Source organism: Aphis gossypii, chromosome 3 (genome assembly GCF_020184175.1).
Source record: "Aphis gossypii isolate Hap1 chromosome 3, ASM2018417v2, whole genome shotgun sequence".
In the NCBI taxonomy this organism is placed as follows: domain Eukaryota; kingdom Metazoa; phylum Arthropoda; class Insecta; order Hemiptera; family Aphididae; genus Aphis; species Aphis gossypii.
Genome location: NC_065532.1, coordinates 27616133 through 27636826, shown reverse-complemented (window position 1 = coordinate 27636826; position 20694 = coordinate 27616133). Strand labels below are relative to the sequence as shown.

The following is a 20694-nucleotide window of genomic DNA, read 5'->3' as shown; positions in this document are numbered from 1 at the left end:
AATTCTACGAATTTTCATTGCGTTATTCCACTCCGATGAGCTCCAAAATCGAAACGTTTGTACAATGTACAATATATATTATGTTTCAAAAATAAACTTTTTGTCTTGGTTATATATTAATATATTATATATGTTGTTTGAACACACAAACGTTTCCAAAAATATAATGTATTTCAGTATGTAAGTGAGATTCAAAATATAGTATTTATTGTTAAATGGCTAATACATATTATTTAAAAGGAGCAAAAATTATCCAAGCAAATACAATTTTCGTGTATAATTGTACGCTTGTACGATGTCGTAGTACATATTACTTATATTGTGTGCAATGTAATAATGTGCGCGTATCATTATTATACGTATAATATATAACTTGTACGACTTAGGGCGGGTACGTCGAATGCTTCATATATATAGGAACGATTACTACGGCAAGCGATAGACAGGCACCTATTATAATAACATTGATTTTATAACCCAACTCTATCAAACAAAATCGACGGTTTAACAGTTTACAAGTCACGACATATCATCGTCGTTCGTCAGTCATTATCAATTATTTAGTTTCACAAATCCCTAATTTTTTTTTTTTATACAATTTCTTTCACAGACCCATATCTCGGTGTTTACAACCTACCTACTACTAAATTTCGTAAAATCAACGCGTTTATACCACACAATTCTGCAGTGTGGCTAAGATATTATAACAAACGATAGTGATAAAATAATGATTATAATACGGAACATTCTCGATGTGTAAATTGCTGAATTTGACCAGGGTGTTATAAAAAAAAAACCGTGAACAAAACATTTAATTAATTTTGATTTAAAATCGTCAAACCACTGCGGTAGAGTTCAAAACTAAGCTTAGGTACTACTCATATTAATACAAAATAAACTGTACGAAACGTAATCAATTGTAAGAGCTTGGAAATCAATCGTTAACGTTTTTAAAAAGACAAATTTAACAAGTGCAATAGTTTTTCTTATTAAACTTTGGGATCGCTGCAGTGCAACATAATTTCATAATATTCATAATACTCATAAAATCACTATCGTTAGTCGGTCGTGAGGGTGGTGGTGTAAACAGAATTAACCGATGTTAAAGATTATATTATTATGATGATGTAAACGTGGATTTTCGACTAAAACGGACACGGTGTAATTATGTTAATATATTGTGCGATTTAATCGCTTGTCAAACATATTGCACTTTTGGTGACCTTAACACACACATGCACTGTACCTACAAAGTGTACGCGTGATGCGGTGAGGAGCGAGAGATCAACAACGAGTGCAGGTATCGCGAGGGAGTGTGTATTTGAATAGATATTATAATATTATGAACACGCGTATATATGCGACACAGGCGTTCTAAAACGATTTAAAATATTCATGAAGTTTTCCTCTCGAATTCTCTTCATTTCTGCACTGCAGGCGCATTTTACGATATATATGATAATTACAATCGGCCGTCTGCTAAACCGAGTTGCCCATCCAATGTGTATGCAAATATTATGCATTTTTTGTGATAAAATATCGAATCCAACGTGCGTGCACTTCATCGTCAGGCGTCAGCATATAATATTATACTTTATATCTACAACTGCAGTATTTGTCTGTATTATTATTATAATACGCTTTCAGAGTGGGATGACATATCGTACGTATAATAATATGTAACACTCGAGTGTTATGTACTTATATGATATAGCACTGGCACAACCTTCTCAACTTTGAAATACGTGATAATGATGATAATAATATATCGCAAACTGCCAGAATTAACGAACACCCATCGTCACAAACAAAGTGATGTCAATGATAAATATTTCTAAATTTTTAGTAAAACTGCTAATATAAAAACTTGACTTTACAGTATATAACTATATTATAGTCTACACTTTGGAGTTAAGTCAAAAGTACTATTATCATATTTTTAACGGGGCTTAAAATATAATTTTATCGATTTTAACTATTAAATAAGCAGAAATTAAACATTATCTTACGTAATTAAAATGCAATATTAGTATAAATTATGATTTTAACAAAAACAATATTATGAACGTTTAATTTTACCAATACATCTAAAAACACGCCATATTTATAATTTTTCATTCTTCACATTTTACAAATATGGTATCACTTATGACGACGAAAAATAAATGTGGGTAAAATAATTATTCCCCGAAAATGCGTAAGTGTAAATAATAAAATGTAATCAGTATGCAAACCGAATTTAAAATAATTGAAATCAACGATTTTTCACGTCTTGTCAATCCGGTGGACAAATTAAGTTATTATGCATTCATTTTAGTCATTGGTAATTTATATTGTTAGTTTTAATTATTACATAAGCATTTCCGTTAGTCAAATTTTCGATTTAATTAACATGATATTCGAATTATTGTACGGTTGGCCGATGTTGTCATGGAATAATAATTAATAATACGTAGCAATAAAACATTCCCGTAATTAGATCATCGAAACCATGCCATAACACTGCTCCCTCTCATCCACCCACCAAACAGCACTGTCAACAATCATTATTGTTTTTAAACTTTACCGAAACTTTTTACGACCCTCGTACCATAATATACGCACTTACTTTCGAGCATTATCTGTGTACGTACAGCCACCGTATAAAGGTTACACAATCTACCCGAGATGGTTTTTTTTTATCCCCGTGTAAGATTTGCCTAGAATATTACACGAATTATAGACTCCTTTACCAACCACCGGATGATTGGTTTTACACACCTATTTTATTATCTCTATGTATGTACAAACTATTACGAAAATACGCCATATACATAATATTATTACTATATTGAATTTGATCGTATATAAACGGTTTCGCCTTTATGTTCGAATTTAATCGAAAGCATCCTAGGGCCAGGATTGATCAAGGTTGGCGAATTTAAAAATGTATACAATATTATAATACACGAAATAAACGTGTGAATTATATTATAGTACAAAATTATTTTAAATGCATTTGATTTTTAACAATCAAAGTAATTTATACAAATCGTTATTTATTTAAATACCAAAAGTATTATTAAGTAGTTATGGGTTTGTATTCAAATCACAATTCTAGAAATAAAAACAAGTTAATTTATTATAGACTACAGTAAGTACAATATTAATTTAATTTATACCACAAAAACAACCAAGACCTAGGAAGATAGGCCTTTGTGTTTAAAGTTATTAAACTTATTTGGTTTTTGTTAAAAGAAAACAACATAATAAGCTCTGTATTTAAATATGAACAGTTATTTTTGCTGTTGTCATGATTTCATGAATTAATTTTTCTTAGGGGTTAAGACACTATTAATATAATGAATTATGCCATCGTACCGTTCACATCCCAAAAATGTTGTGAATAATCAGACTCATTAGTCATTTGTACATTTGGTTATTGATTTTTAATTTATTATTATTAAGCTAATTATTTTACTCGTATTAATTATACTTATCTTACATCATATTATTTCGTTTTAAATACCGTTAAAAATGTGTAGTAGCATTTCGTAGAGGAAATACTTTTACACGCAAACATGTTTGTTTCAAGTGACTGTTAAAACTCGCAATTATTAAACACTTTACACCTTTATTTTTGAAGACTTTTCAGTCATTTTCGTTAGGGCTTAATATTAGTTCCGCGCATAGTGATCTCACGGGTGTCATTACTTTTAATTTACTTTGATATAGAATTTCCGCATCTCTGTTTGGTTAACACCTTTTAATTGGTTTTTCTGTCTGTATGTACTCAAGTACTTTCAAATCTTACTACTACTCCAAATGTATTTCATTTTCAATACGCATATAATATATGGCTCCACGTTTTAAATTATAAACTGTTTCAGAATCCTTTTCAAATAAACATAAGTAGTTGTATCATTAAAACATTTAATTGTGTAAATTTAAATTTCCGATAGTAACAATTATATACCGCTATAACAATAATATAATATTTAATTATACCTTATATTATATTCTAGACTAAATAAATATACTTATAGAATTAAAACAGTTATAGTTTATTTATCATAATATTATAAATTATAATCTTTTGTAGAGTACATTACGAATAGCACCATAGAAAAGATAAAACACAAAACCATATCAAACGTCAGATACTCTCGTCAAAAAAGTGAACATTCCGAAGTGTTTATTAACTATAGATATATTTTTACTATCCTTGTAAATAAATATGTATTATAAATGTTGTCTTGGCATTTAATTATTAATGATATTTTTTTTTCAGTAGTATACAACCTATATTGATTTAGGCACGCTTCAAATAAAAAGCAATTCGATAGTCCGTGATTTTATGTAAAAATAAACCTTTCAATATATTTCAATGTATGAAAGGTAAACATCAATATAAAAAATAATTTGAAAAAAGCCTTTCAAAAATAAATTTTGTTATTATTGTTGTTGACGCCGTAGGAATATTCAAAATAATATTAATAATAACGCAATTTAAATTTGTTTTAACAGTACTTTTATTGTATAACTAAATTACTGAAACTAAATATATTTTTTTTAGAATAAATTAATCCAAAACTTTTTTTTTACAAAAACGTTTACTTCAGATAAATGACGTCTCATTTAGTTTTCTATAATATTATAAAACATAAACATCTCAAGAAAAAAAGTACATAACAATATAAAAATAATCCAAAACCCAAATGTTTTATCTGCCAGTTTTAACATCAGAAAAATTAGTTTTGCATAATTTTAGAACGTGTATCGGTACTAATTTTTTAGCTTATGTTTCTTATTAAAAATATTTTAACATCTCTCCTGAACGAATTTACCTTTTTAATCTAATATCCAACGAGCCAATACATATTTCATGTATACCTATTATATAAATATATATATATATATATATATATAAAACCAATAAGGAAAATATTTTAATCTCGAAATTTCAGCGTCTTCTCTTATTATCTTGTAAATTGCTGCAATTGGGGTAATATGCATATTTTATATACTGTACCTACATAAAAATCAGCCATCCTTTCGTCTTCATCCGCTGACGTGCTGAACGATTATATTACGTTCGGGTCCAAATTAACATAGGTGTAAAACGGTATTTTTATCCAGGGTGTTAAAATGTAGAAATCGACATCTTTCACATATACATATAGTATTATATTATGTCCGTACATGAAATATTTATTTTAATAGTTCCTTGATTAGTATAGGTACCAAACATATATATTGATTCAGGATGACTCTGATCCGTAATATAATAAATTCTGCTCTATGTTCTCTTTATTGATGGGTGGACAGTAAATATATAATAACATAACTATACTTTCATAACAACACAAAAGCTGCACCTGTAGCGATTATTGATTGAGATTGATGTGATTTTTCAGGAGACGTTGGACACCGGCGATGACGGAGAATGTAGTTCTGGCTCGCAGGACAACATCGAATACGTTCGCCGGAAACGACGATTACGCAGAAAGCAGAACAAACTCCCGTGGTCCGTGGTCAACCCAGACGAGAATTTCTACTTCAACTGGCTAATGGTGTTGACAGGCTGCACGCTGTACAATCTGTGGACGGCCATCGTCCGGCAAAGCTTACCAGAGTTGCAGCGCATGGCTTCCCCATGGTGGTCGGCCATGGACGCATTCAGCGACATTGTGTTCCTGTTGGATGTGGCCGTCCAATTTCGCACCGGTTACCTAGAACAGGGCTTGATGGTGTACAACACCAGCAAGTTGGCCGGTCATTACATCCGGTCCCGGTCGTTCCTGTTCGATCTGATAGCACTCACGCCACTGGATCTGATACAGTTAAAAATTGGAGTGCACCCCATACTCCGGTTCCCCAGATTCATCAAGGTATGCATTGATTGTCTATTTATACATCAGTATTAGTTTCTAATGACATATGTCAATATACATTTGTAAGTTAGGTATTCATTGCCTGCAACGGCATTATTATATACCAGTATATTCATCGATTAGTGTACTTGTCATCAAGTTATACCTACCTACGTGGTAGTTATACTATAACATAAAACAAAAATATATTTTAATATTACACGAAATAAGTATGTAATATGATATATAATATTATTATTATTGAAAAGTCCTTATTCAGTGTGTACTGAGTAAACGTTATCGCCTAGACTAGCCATTTTAAACATCATAAATTAATTTTGATACAAACTATAGAGTTAAATATAATGATATAAACAAATTTATAGATATCTAATTTACACTAGTATAAAATATCCAAAGAAATGTAACTATTTCAAACGCATTACTGTAAATAAATAAGTATCAATTAATTTAAAAATGTAGATACCTTTTACACGCCGCTCGATGTTGATACATTATAAAACATGCACATTAAAAGGATTGTTTTCAAACAGAACGCTTCCAATCAAAATATTGTGTTTCCGCGAAAAAGTCTAACATAGGTACCTATTACTATTTTTTTTAACTTGGTTAGATTACTTTAGTATTATTAGGTTATTTATTATTATGTATTTATATTTTTGTATGATGAGTGATTATTGATATTTTTAATTTTACAAGTATACTCCGAAACAGAGTATTTTATTTTTTTTTTTAATTTCGACGAACATAAATATCAAATATTGAAGCAGCGTTTTTTTATGCATTTAAAGTTTAGTCAAGAGTTTGGTACGAGTGACGGCAGGTAATACTTCGCGATGTCGTGTAACACTTCAACTATTCCTACAGCACTCGTCTAAACTTTAAATGCTTTTAAAAGATATAAAACCGTTAGTATAATATTCGTTATTTAAATACATAAATGTGTTCGTAAAAATGTTGTTTCTTTTTTTTTTACTACATAATATAACAGTATAATAAATATAACTGGATGGCAGAGTATAGGTGTAGTCAAAAACCATCTCATATCACTCAATGATACTAGTAACATTTCTACGGAATTACTGTTTTAATCTATGGTGATATGAACGTTTGTTAAAAACGAGTGACTCCTCAAAAAATTTGTTTATCTGACAAATCACAATTGAAGGAAACGTTCTTATTTAGAAAAAAACAAGTATGTAGTTTTTGTATCTTGACAAGACAATTCATAAAAGCTTAAAGCCGTAAAAATTTAAGTATATTTGAAAATATGATCTACTATAATATTAATATATTATATTATTATTATATAGTATATAACACTGCCAAAAATCAGAATTTGAATAATTGCGTATTCTTAAACATATATACAAGTACATAGAAATGAAGGGATCGTGCTTTAAAAATCACCATATAAATAAATCGTGACTTTTTTTTACGTAAATGTCTCTCTTACGAACAAACATCACACATGTGACAGGTGAGAAGGTTTCGTTCGATTATGATGGTGTGACGCGAGTATAGATAATTTTGCGAAAAATCTTATCCAATTCGACGACAGAGTCTGATAATAAATGCCACATGTTTCATCCTATTTTTTTTTCAAACTTTTTTTTCTTTTGTGAAAACGTGCACGTACATTAGTCAAATTGTTCAATATCGTACAAATATATCGTCTACCAACAAATGACTATACACTCGATAGTCAATATCCGATCATGACGTATGTACTTTATATATAGGTAACCATAACACTGCACATGTGGTGGCTATGAAATTTACACTGCATTTGTAAGTTTTTTTTTCATAAAACATCCAAAACGTTTTCTGACTTTTTTTTATCATCGAGACCGTCAAAGAAAGTCGTTTTAGATTTTTCTCATTTTCGAAAAATTCTACGAATACAATATTGCGCATAGGTGACATAGACATCTGTTTTGGTTGGTGATGATAACAATTAAAAATACGGACAGTTATCTATTTTATTACTTTTAAAATAAATGTTAATTCGAAATCACTATCATTTCACCTTATAATAGGTCTTACAGCAAAATCTGATTTTTATACAACAAGCAAATCGATTTATTTTATATTTTTTTTTTTTTTTACATGGATAGCTAGGGTATTTCAGATGAAATTTTCAAATATAACAACATTATGAAAGTAATAAATAAAATAATATTATTATAACGTAATATGGTAATGCTTAATTAAGGTACTGAGACCGTTTGATGTCTTTTCATTTATTCTTATAATCCTATATAAATTTCCATACTACTAATGAGCAAACGTTACTTTAATTTATCAAAATTACAAGAAATATAACAGTAATTATTAAAAGTATATTGTATATTAACTATAGAATAAGAAGAAACATTTTTATTGAGATTTTTATAAATAATCAAATTTTCTGGATTTTTAAGATTTTTAAGATTTTTCTATTATTTTTATTTTATTTTCCCGTAATGTCTTTTATTTATTTATTTTAATTCTCCCGTATTGGTATAATTTTATGTTTTTCAATCAATTTCTAATTGATTTTTATCGTTTCTTTGATCAATAATCAGTAAAAATATTTTTAATTCATGAAATTAATTTTTTATAATATTTTTATATTTTTATACTTCAACTTCATTCTATTGGTTAATTATATTTTGCCAACTTTCATAAAATTTTAAAAAATACATAATATTATATAATGCATAGTACTATAGTTAGGTATTTCATATATTTTGTATACGACTCTATCACTATTCTCTGTTCACTAAATGAATTATAATGGTATCCTTTACCTAGTAGGTACCTACCTACTATAATTATGGAATACCACAATCAGTTTTCTCAAAAATAAAAAAGATTGAGAATATATAATATATATATATGATTTAAATATGTTGTTCCCATGCGTATGCCTATATAAAGTTAAACAATACAATATATTATGCGTATACTATACAGTACACACATTATACTAACAGAGACGATGGGCATAAAAATGATTGTTTTTTTTTTTTTTATCTCGAATTCATAACGTTTTATATAAGTCTATCATTTTGACCTTTAGGTTAAAAACATATTATTTTAGATCGGAATGTGGAAGTGGCTGATCTATTGGTTTTACAATAAGTGTCGTTCTGTTTTTTTTTTTTTTATTTCGTTGTTTTTTTTTCTCTGTTTATTTCTTTTGAAAACGCATTTTTGGGCGTTCGCCATACTACTATAATGTATCTCGATCAATCGTTTTGAAATTGAACACGGATTATAATAAAATACCTACTTAAGAAAGGTCATTGCTTGGTTTACCGAAAAATGACCTGGCTCGTTAAAATCATGACCTGCTTGGGTGTTTTATTCAGTTTTTTTCAAATACTTTTTCTAACCATCACAACATTCGAAAAAAAAAACTAAATAAAACATCCAAGCAGGACGGAATCGTAACGAGTCTGGATCATTTTCGATAAACCAAGCATAAGACCGATTTTTGACCTTAATGTAAAAAAAAAAATTAATGATAAATCATTCACATCGCACACTCATAACAATAATACAATACTGCAATAGCTGAGACTTTCAACGAATTGAGTGAGTTCCAACAACTAGTATCTATATATTCTGTCAAGAGTTTAGAGAACCTTTTTTTTTCATTTAAATAATCAGTATTCGTCACCATATAAAATATATGCATATTCATCACCTGGAATACCCTACTAATCTACCATGCTTTGGAATTTTAATTCTTTTAACTATAAATTATACTATTAGTGGGTGTTTAGTAAACATAAGCTATACCTATAGAAAAGTATTAACGTCACTTTTGAAAATATTTTTTTTTGATTAAACTTAACAGGACGTAGCCATTGGGTGACTTCCATCACCTCCCACCAATCAAATCTCATCAAATTTACTCATTGTAAAACTTGTAAATACAGATTGTAAATGTATCAAATTTTGTATAAATTATCTGAATTTTTTATTTAATGAATAATTTAAGTTGTAACTTATAAGTATTTCAAACATAAAATAGTATCAGACCAATATTTTAAGTGATACTCCTGTACTTCTCTTATCGAAACTTTAATATTTAAAACTCGTTAACCAATTATTTTCAACAAATTCGAATTTGTTTTTTGTTGTACATCATTCAAAATTCAATCGCCATGGATAGACACATGAAATATTCACCAAATATTTATATTACTATTTATAATAGGAACATGATGTAATTTTTAAAATATTTAAGGTCTTTTTAAGTTATTTATAGGCATTTTAAATTATTTAATTTTTTAAGTTTTTTTCTTCCTAAAAATGATAATAAAAAAAAATGGCAAAAACTTTAAAATAACTCATAAAATGCTGTAAAAAAAAAATTTTAAATATTTAAAAAAACATGGGCAAAATTTTTTTTATAGATATTTAAAATTTAAATTTTAACAAAGTTAGATAATTTTCCTTAAAATTACTATTTTTTCTTTAATAATTTATGTTTGAAATTATTAATCAGCTTTGTAATTAAAATAATGTAATTATATTACCAGAAGTGTACTTAATTATATGCTGAATCTAATGTTATGTTAAGTACTTATATGATTGATCAAAAACATAGTATTTTTATTGAATATTGTTAATTGATAAAAAAAAAAAAATATATTTATCTAGTGTAAAAAAACTTCTATTTCAGACGGTTTGTGTCCATTATAATAGACTCAACTTCTAGGTAATATAATCGACTTAATTAGTTTATATTTATAAATGATTTTTATTTTTGATAGTCCAACTGTAGGTACAGGACAAATTATTATTAAATATAGATTTAAAAAAAAAATGATTTAAAGTATTGTTTGGGTGCACTTATTTAGGTATTTTTGTTGATATTACTATGTATAATAAAGTTACTCGCTTAAATTTTAAGTATTTGCATTTGCGTAGGTATTTTTAAATGACTTTCAGATTGTCTAGACAAGATTAAAATTTTAAAATTGAATAGAATAATGAATCCCGTTAATCCGTCTTTTATTCATTGAAACAAGGTTTCTATGAAACTTTTTAAATTGTTTCTAAATTGTATTTGTAAAATTCAATTTACGTATTTTGAATTAGGTACGACAAACAGAAAATAAGCCACGATGTTGATGGGTACCTATAATTAATTAAAAACTGTACAAAAATTGGAAATTCAATTTAAATTTAGTTTACTTATAATTTTTATATAATTTCTAAATAACGTTATTGATTTATAATTTTTTAAATGGTTTTTGTATTGGTCGATAAGGAAACCATAATTATGGTATCTCCTGAAGTCCCGAAGTATAATGATAACATAATTTATACATTTTTTTTATTCGCATAATAGATAATAAGTACAATACTTTCATAGATAAATAAAATGTATATTATTGTTATATTTTGTAAACTATAATAATTTATAGTGTATTTTTGATTTTTAGTCCACCCCGTAACTTTAATTTAAATATAGAGGTATTATCATTGTTTATAACTATATATTAATCATTAATTCAACATCGAAATAACGTCAAAACGTGTATGTTTTCTGAGCCGGGAGTGGAAAATGTAATGGGTACTCGTATTGGGATAAAGTGGTTTTAAAAGACCATTATAAATTTATAAGCAATAACGTTATACCCGTGACAAAAATTAACGATTGAAAATCACTTTAATACACAGTAATACAATATTTGAAGAATGAAATTAATTGAAACTTAAAACGTTTTAACCCACAGTATTTAGCGTTAATAACAATATAATTCCAAGCGACAATTAAATTCAAAACGACACGTTTAGCGGAAAAGGGTAGTTTATTAATGGCGTATTAATACCATATAGGTACCAACTATATTATACACTTGCTCATATATGTTTATGTATGCGAAAACGGAAGTTTATTGCAAATCGATCAGTGTGGGCAATTTAGTTCACTGTAATTATATAATATCGTAATTAAACAATGCGCGTAATAAATTTAATTATACTGTACACGATCATTATTACTATATTATTCTGTTTCGCGACGAATTCCGGGATAGCGTATAGTGATAGATGTACGCGTCAAATCGACGTAACAAAATCGCCGTTCGCATTTTAATAAAATATATTTATTTTTTTCTCGTAAACCAGACTTCCTGTCAGCAATCCATATCCTTGTATAAACCGACTTTTTTTTATGTTTTATCTTTGGTTCGCTTTATAGTTTGGATATAATAATAATAATAATAATACATATTTATATAATATTATATAACTATAATGTCTATAATCATAAATAACCTCGTGTAAATGGAGTGGACCTTCTTGTAGACGAGGTTTGACGTCTCGTGATGGATATCGAACGCACACCGACAAATTTAACTTTACCGACATGTTTTTTGGCTACGTTTAGACGATATTAATAGCGGCCGTTCTCCTCATGGAGAGGTTTTCATTTTTTGACGGGTAAACGCGGGACTACATGGACAGGAAAAAAATAACATTATCTAAAACGAGGTCGCCTCCGAGCGCGCGCGATCCTTTTTAGCTGATAAGGCACGTTTGCGGTTGGTTTGGTCGGCCCGTCGTCGTCATCGTCGTCGCCGTCGGGCCATAAAGTCTTTTGAACGACGACGAGCGTTGTACGTTGTATTATACGTATATATTATTTGAACCCCGTCAATTGCTACCTACTTATTCCCAACGCACGTACAATATTGTAACAGGCTCTCGTGTGCCAATGACCGTAATTGGATCCGAGATAGTTGAGGGTGGATAATCGTGACGTACCGTTTGCCCGCATGTGTCGCTGTTGAACGTGAAAACCGCACTGTTGTACCGAGTGCTACTCCGTATAATATACGATGTATATATTATAATATTATGTTTATTACACATGTCAAGCGACGGAGTTTACCCATTATTACTGCACTATAGGTCAATATGTGTATAAATGTATGCGATATTATACGACCCGAGCTTAAACGCATCCATTTTTGAGTAGGTACGCAATAATAATAACGCATACCTATATGAGCACGACCGATCGATCCGTGTCGAACTACTCACAGCGGATTTCAGCAAGCAATCTAAAGAGTTCGTGTAGATAATGTATAATAAAACATTCGCAACCCATAAAGCGAGTGTACGCAATAAAAAAACGTTCTCGTACGCGTATACAACGAAAATCGCACAGTTAACGAACATAATAATATACGTATTTGTTAAATATTTAACAACACAAAGTTTAATACAAAAATAAAATAATATAAATATATTTACAATTGTCCTTATGAAAATCACTTGAATAAATCAGTAGTTTACATCTTATATAGTATCTTTTAATTGCATTTCCGCAACCTCGTTTTTAGGACATAATTTCTTGTAGTTACAACGCCCTTACAAATCGCAATCCTATAAATTCTCTCAATCCCATATAATACCCATATAACATAGTTAGGTATATATATATTATATATAATACTACTCTTTATGGTTCTATTTATTTGTCGACGTGGACGTGAAAACAAATTGTATACATTTTCAAAGCTGTGAAACTGTAAGTTAAAAACAGAAGTACAGAACTATTCATCGTTTTTTTTTAAATTTTTAAATTAAAATGCTATTTAAACTATGGATTTTCTGATTATTTTTTGTTTTATTACGTTTTGTGTTGCAAAAGTGGTATTAAATAGTTTAAAACTCGCGTAAGTATACAGTTCTATAATTGCTTTACGACAATTAGTTTCGAACGATGTGCACGCATGTTCAACAAAACACAAAATGTGAATAAAAACATTGTCTTAAACGCGATTAATAAGTATTGCATGATGAAATGTTACCCACATATTAGTAGTATAGGTTTTCATATAAGTACCTACAAATACCTCCTAAGTCCTATTATACCTACACCCTACATTTAATTACAAATAAATGATTTTATATTATAATAAATCTACTTCCTATCTCTTAACTTTTGATATTAGTCTAATTTCACATGATAAAATTTTTATAGATTATACATTGTAATATGTATGATAAAATATTATTATGTATTTATATTATATGTTCACAGTCGCTATCTCATTTTATATGAAGATTACACATTCTTTAATCATTCATTTCATCCTAATACAAAAATGTTAATCATAAACATAATATCACATATGTTGTTTTTACAAATATTTTTACCTTATGCAAACATATTGATTATCAAACTATTTTTTTAATTAACTAAAAATAATTATTTCAAGTAATAAAAAAAACATACAAATTGATAAAATATAAAAAAATAAATAAAATGTGTGATAATATGATTACGATGAATATTTTTGCATGAGGATGAAATTTATTGTTAAATACTGTGTAATCTTCATGTGAAAAAGTAGGTCCTGTGAATGTAAATTATATACGTTTTTTAAGAAATACTAAGATTATGTATTAAACAATAAAATAAATAAGTTAGGGGGACATTCCTACTTAAAATTTTAAAATCTCACTGCTAAAAGGTGCTGAGAATACATAAATATGTATTACTTAGAATAATAATATTTCGTGTTTTCGTAATCAGAAATCAGTAATAAAATCCGTAGGTACATATTATTCTTATTAAACATATAATCAGGTTTAATTTTTTTAATACGTAACGTTATATGGTTTTAATAATTTATTTGATACGTATATCCCAATCATTGTTATACAACGAATATAATATAAAATATTTTGTACCTACTATTACAACAATTGTTTATCTTCTCTCACAAAATATATTAGGCTTCTACAGTTCTACATAATATTCACGAGAGTTTTAGAACTATATTAAAAGTGTGCATAAACTATAATATGTACAATGTATTTAGTACTTAGTACTTATTGATCCTTATAATAATGACCATTCCACACACCATTGAATTTGACTTGAAACATTAAGTTTATTACGGTAAAGCTAAAGCGATTAAGCAATTATTATATATCAATGTGCCAAAGATAATTATCGTCTTTAAATAGAAATATCGTTAATATAATATGACTTTCATAAATTTTAATTTCAACTTTTTAAGATTTTCGTAAAAATAAAATTTTAATTTCTATAAAATTAACGTGATTTATGTTAAAATTAATATAACAATAATAGAAATACCTAATAATAAAGTTTTTTTTACAGCTGTAAATTTTAATTTCGCTTAATTATTTTACTTTTTTTAGTTACAGTTAAAATTACTTTCAATGAAAACACGCATTTGGATATTCGGTAATATTGCTGATAAGGTATAAAGCATTTTGTATCCAACATAGGAATTCTATACAGATAAATCCATATTCAAACATAAATAATATTATATACCTACCTATTGGTAGTGTCTATCATGAGTAATAATTGGTTTTTATAAAAATGTACCTAATTAATTCGTTTGTTAAATTTGAATATTTTACTTTTATGATGTTTAGGTAGTTACTGTATTACAATATTTAAATATTAGCCATTAAACATTAGCATTAACTAACTTATCCGTATCAAGTGTTATTCATAAATATTTTAGTGATGTTAATTTGAGCTTATTGAATAGGATCATATAATAATTATGTTTCAGCATTTTAGACAAATATTAATAAAATATGAATATATATGAAAACATATACCAAATTAGGAGTACTCATCCCTTCATCATGGCTATTTCATCTCGAGACTATTCGTTGTGCGTCCATTCATCGCCGTCGGTTCATCGCTCAACATTTTCATCGTGTAACAGTTTATTGAATACATTTCATTGCATGGCATATCATCGTGTATGACACATCATAGTAATATTCATTATCGTAGGTATATCTACATAATTTGTCATTCGTATAGTCAAATAAATAAATAAGTTAGATAACTCTTTTGCAGTGTCACAGTAAAAACATGTAAATAAAATTATATAGAGAATATTAATGGAACAATGAACATAATATACAATATTTCGTACTTTTATCTATTAGTTAGATAACTCCCATAAATAATTAAATTATAATTTTCATACAAATATACAAAGTGCTTTAAAATTATATAAATATTAATTATATACTACTTAAAATATATTTGATAATACTTATGTCTTATACCTATAATTAACGATGCGTTGACGAAGATGAACACAAGTATAGTAAAACACAATAAATAAAACGGCTACCTACATATACGAATTGCATCCCGAAATAAAAATATAACCACTTGATAAGTGGGTACATGAATTGCGTCCAGCCTTATCTAAATTACGTCCGGTTTTATTTGATTTTGTCAAATTTGAGTCTGATTTTGAAAAATCAATGCACTCATCATTATTAATCGTGTGACCATTAGTTCAAATGAAAAAATGCAGGTTTCGTTCAGGTCAAAATTGGTTAAAGAAAATTCAAACGGTTGGCTTAAGTCAAGAATTCAAAAAAATTCAGATACAATAAGTATTTTCTCAAAATATTTTTTTGGTCTCCCATTTTTAATATCAGATGCGAAGTGGAGGATTGTTTTACACATTTTCATTTTACTTACTTCTAATTGTATAACAACGATAAAAATTAATATTTTTAACCTACCGATAATCATAATTTGTTATTGACAATACTAATAAGTCTATATTAAATGGGAAATTAGAAGAAAAATCATTTTTTATGTTGGGATGCAATTTATGTAGTTGTTAAATATTTTCGAGACGTTATTCGCGTGTGCAGCGAATAACATAATCTGTCACTATAATACATATGTACTGTTATCTTCTATCTATATCTAGTAATGAATTGTAATCTACCAATGGGTCATTTTCTGTTATGCAATAGAGTTTTTTTTATTTTTAATATAATTAATAATATTGGTTGGACTATCGCAGTTTGGCTGTTAAGATAGGTGCGTTAACTATGTATATACACATATAAAAAGATTATTAACTTTGCGATAAAGTGAAGTACGATGAAATTAAACGAGCGACGTAGTGATCAAGATGAAATAACCACGACAAAATAATCGTGATAAAATACTGCACACTTATTAAATATGCGATAAACCGTCGGCAATGATCTTATACACGATAAATTGATACGCGTCACGCGATGAACTGTCGCGGAATCCCAAATTAGGTTATAGGTAAATAATAATACATTATTATTTAAGTAAAATCATAAATCAAAAAATATTTTATAAATTAGCATTTATTTTTTTATTTTTCTTCTATAATTTTTTATTACCTATCATTGTATTATTTAATTAATGTTTATTATTATTATTATTATTATTATTACTATTATTTATATTGTATACCTATAATTATATGCAGCTATATAATACTTACCCAAGACAAAATTAGTTTGTCACTAAAACTAATTAAGTCAATTTAACTATAAATTATAATGTAGATAGTATAGGTACCTATAATTAATCCATGCTAACGGGTATTAATATATTAATTTTATACATATTTTAAGCATTTTAAATGTTAAGTTTGTTTTAAAAGATATTTAAATATACCTATGCAATGTATTGTTATGTTAAATTCTAAGTTATCGTCAGAAGTCCTTATTAGACGATCAATATTTGACAATGTTAATTTTGTTATGATAGGTTGAAACTTGAAGTAGTAGCTACTAGACTATAGGTACCCCTGCATTTTGTAGGTTTTCAGTATTAAATTTATCGTACAAAATAAACACATTTACGAAAAAATGACAAAGGTATTTTTTTCTTTTAGTAAAAAATATCAAAATGTATAAGTAAAAGGCACATATTATACAACTTTCAATTTGATTATTTAAATATTATTAGAAAAAACGAATAAACTTTGTACAACATTATTATAAATTATATAATATATATAGGTATCGAAAGTCCTCATTTTTTTATTGACTACTTGAAATGATATATTGTCATTTTACATTTAAAAGCCATTGTCATCTAATTTTAGAACGGTTCTGAGTGAAAATATTTTTGTAGTATGCTGAATGTATTTGTGAAAATAATTGATATTTTGCATTGTTATATTATGTACTTACAGTACAATCTACATTAATTTTCTAGTCGACTGAATACGCGACATGTAAAATGTTTGGAGTTTTGTTAAAATTTGAATACCCAACAAATTTTTAAAAACCACTCATTGTAGACCAAAAGCATTTTAGCTCTACCATCAAAATGTAAAACCAAATAACGATTTTCACGTTATATTATTAGATAAATATAATAGCTACTCGTAGTAATCCAACTATATACTTTCCATTATTGTTATATTATCAAAACTATGGAAAACTAAATCACTGCAATATAATTTCATTCAGGTATATAGAGTGTACGACTATTACTACATGGTGGAATCGAGGACGGTCTACCCAAACTTATGGAGAGTTATCAATCTGATTCACATTTTATTGATACTGGCCCATTGGTTCGGATGTTTTTATTATCTGTTATCCGAAGCGGAAGGATTCAAAGGCGATTGGGTGTACCCGTACAAGCCGGGTGACTACGCAACATTGACTAGAAAATACTTGGGATCGTTGTACTGGTCAACGCTGACGTTAACTACGATTGGCGATCTACCTACACCAGAAACAAATGCCGAGTAAGTTACCTACTACCTATTTATATCCACATCTATCCATAGTTGTATCTATTACATATACTTTTAATACCACTTGAATAGTACCTATGATAAACTCTAATTGGAAACGTAGGTATAAGTTATTGTCTTCAAACAAATCTACACCGTAATAACGAGGACTTTCATTATATCCCTGTTCTCTATTTTTACGTTTAGGTACGTTTTCACCATAGTCAGCTACTTGATCGGAGTCTTTATATTCGCTACCATCGTCGGTATGTTGTTCACACGCTTGGGCGGTGTACATAGAGAACATGCCGTAATCAACTCAAAGGTGTTTATTGATATCCTTATATTTTTCAGGGCAGGTGGGCAACGTGATAACGAATAGAAATGCAAACCGATTAGAGTTTGAACGGCTGTTGGATGGTGCCAAACTATACATGCGACATCACAAGGTGCCAAGCGGTATGAAAAAAAGAGTGCTGAGATGGTACGACTACTCGTGGTCCAGGTAAATATTATATGTTGTGTACCCAACTAATTGAATTAGAAGGGCGGTTTCGAAATTCTATATACTCATCACATTTAGGTATAATGTATATAACATAAAATATATAACTCTCGTCGGCTTGGCGCGCTGTCATATGTAACTCAATACATTCATTCGATCGAGCCATATAACGCCCTTAGAACATTTTATATTCGAAATCTAGTGCCACATATACATTTGCGCGTGTACGGATATGTCAAAATCGAATGATTGATTAATTCCTATTTTACGTTTTGCACACGCACACGATAAGACTAAAAACATGTTTTTTGTGCATGTTGCCGGTTTGTTGAAGGGGACGTATTCAAGGAGGCGGCGATATAAACACGGCGCTGGGGCTTCTTCCGGACAAATTGAAAACTGAACTGGCGTTGCACGTCAATCTGGCAGTTTTGAAAAAAGTAATTTTCAACTAAATCTTATAATAATATGTATACTGAAAATATATATTTACATTATTATTGGTAATCTCATTTAGGTTACAATATTTCAAGAATGCCAACCGGAATTCTTACACGATTTAGTTCTCAAAATGAAAGCTTACATATTTACACCTGGGGATTTAATATGTCGGAAGGGAGAAGTGGCTAGAGAGATGTTCATCATAGCAGACGGAATTTTAGAAGTTATAAGGTTAGCATATTTACATTATAAATATATTTATATATATATATATATATATATATATATATATATATCTAATATACAAAAAAAATATTTAAATATTTAATAAATTATAATGGTGATTTATTTTATTGTATTGTATATACAGTAGTGAAACTGGACATGTTCTGACAATAATGAAAGCTGGCGATTTTTTTGGAGAAATAGGAATTCTCAACTTGGACGGATTTAATAAGTATGTATTAGATTTCATTATGTATAAAAAAATATTTATTTATTATTTACTAACTGTAAACATAAAAATTAAATTAAATCAATATTATACTGGATTTTCATCTTTAATTTGCTTACCTATGTAAACCAAACGTGTTATAAAATGCAATTCTTAGGAGAACTGCTGATGTTCGGTCAGTTGGATATTCAGAGTTATTCAGTTTATCTCGTGAAGACGTTCTTGCCGCAATGAAAGACTACCCCGAAGCACAAGATATTCTTCAAACACTTGGCAGAAAGCGTCTAATGGAAGCAAGAAATGCAAATAAAATTGGTAGGTAATATTAATTGGATTTTGTGTGGCATTAACTTTAGCGTATTTATAAATACTATTTGTAAACCATTAGTTGCAGATCGGATAAAATCTCGGGCTGAAGCTGCAGAAAACTGCGGTGGACTCGTGGACAAAATTCGTTGTGATGTCAAAGGACTTCGAAATGCATTTTCAAAAGGACGACGTGGCACTAGGTGAGATAAACCAAATTTAAATATATTATTAAAAACCATTTTATCATGGTATCTATTAAATACAAATATAACAGTTTCAATTAAAATGTATTTAATATTTTAATTACTTCAAAATATATTTACATTAACATTTTTTTATCGTTTATATAAATATATTTTATACAAAAATGTTCAGAATACCTACGTATTAAAGTAAATAAGTATAATTTATTATAAATATTTTAATATAATTATACACAACATAATTAGGTAATATCTACTATAATAAGCTGAAGTCCACTTATTATAAAACTATACAAAGTAACTAATTAAATCAACTAAATTAAAATTATATATATAAAGTATTAGTAACGCGTTT

General features: G+C 28.1%; 1 protein-coding gene across 4 annotated transcripts in view; it reads left to right on the top strand.

Moving 5' to 3' along the window:
* Positions 1 to 20694, top strand: part of LOC114125969 (cyclic nucleotide-gated cation channel beta-1-like) — a 111307-nt gene that overhangs the window by 85215 nt on the left and 5398 nt on the right. For all 4 annotated transcript variants that reach the window (XM_050203155.1, XM_050203153.1, XM_050203154.1 and 1 more), the window contains 9 exons: positions 5397 to 5870; positions 18156 to 18439; positions 18635 to 18693; positions 18782 to 18932; positions 19267 to 19372; positions 19450 to 19604; positions 19744 to 19830; positions 19985 to 20142; positions 20216 to 20336. In XM_050203155.1, coding sequence (XP_050059112.1) covers positions 5397 to 5870; positions 18156 to 18439; positions 18635 to 18693; positions 18782 to 18932; positions 19267 to 19372; positions 19450 to 19604; positions 19744 to 19830; positions 19985 to 20142; positions 20216 to 20336 — 1595 coding nt within the window. The remainder of the gene's footprint in view (positions 1 to 5396; positions 5871 to 18155; positions 18440 to 18634; positions 18694 to 18781; positions 18933 to 19266; positions 19373 to 19449; positions 19605 to 19743; positions 19831 to 19984; positions 20143 to 20215; positions 20337 to 20694) is intronic.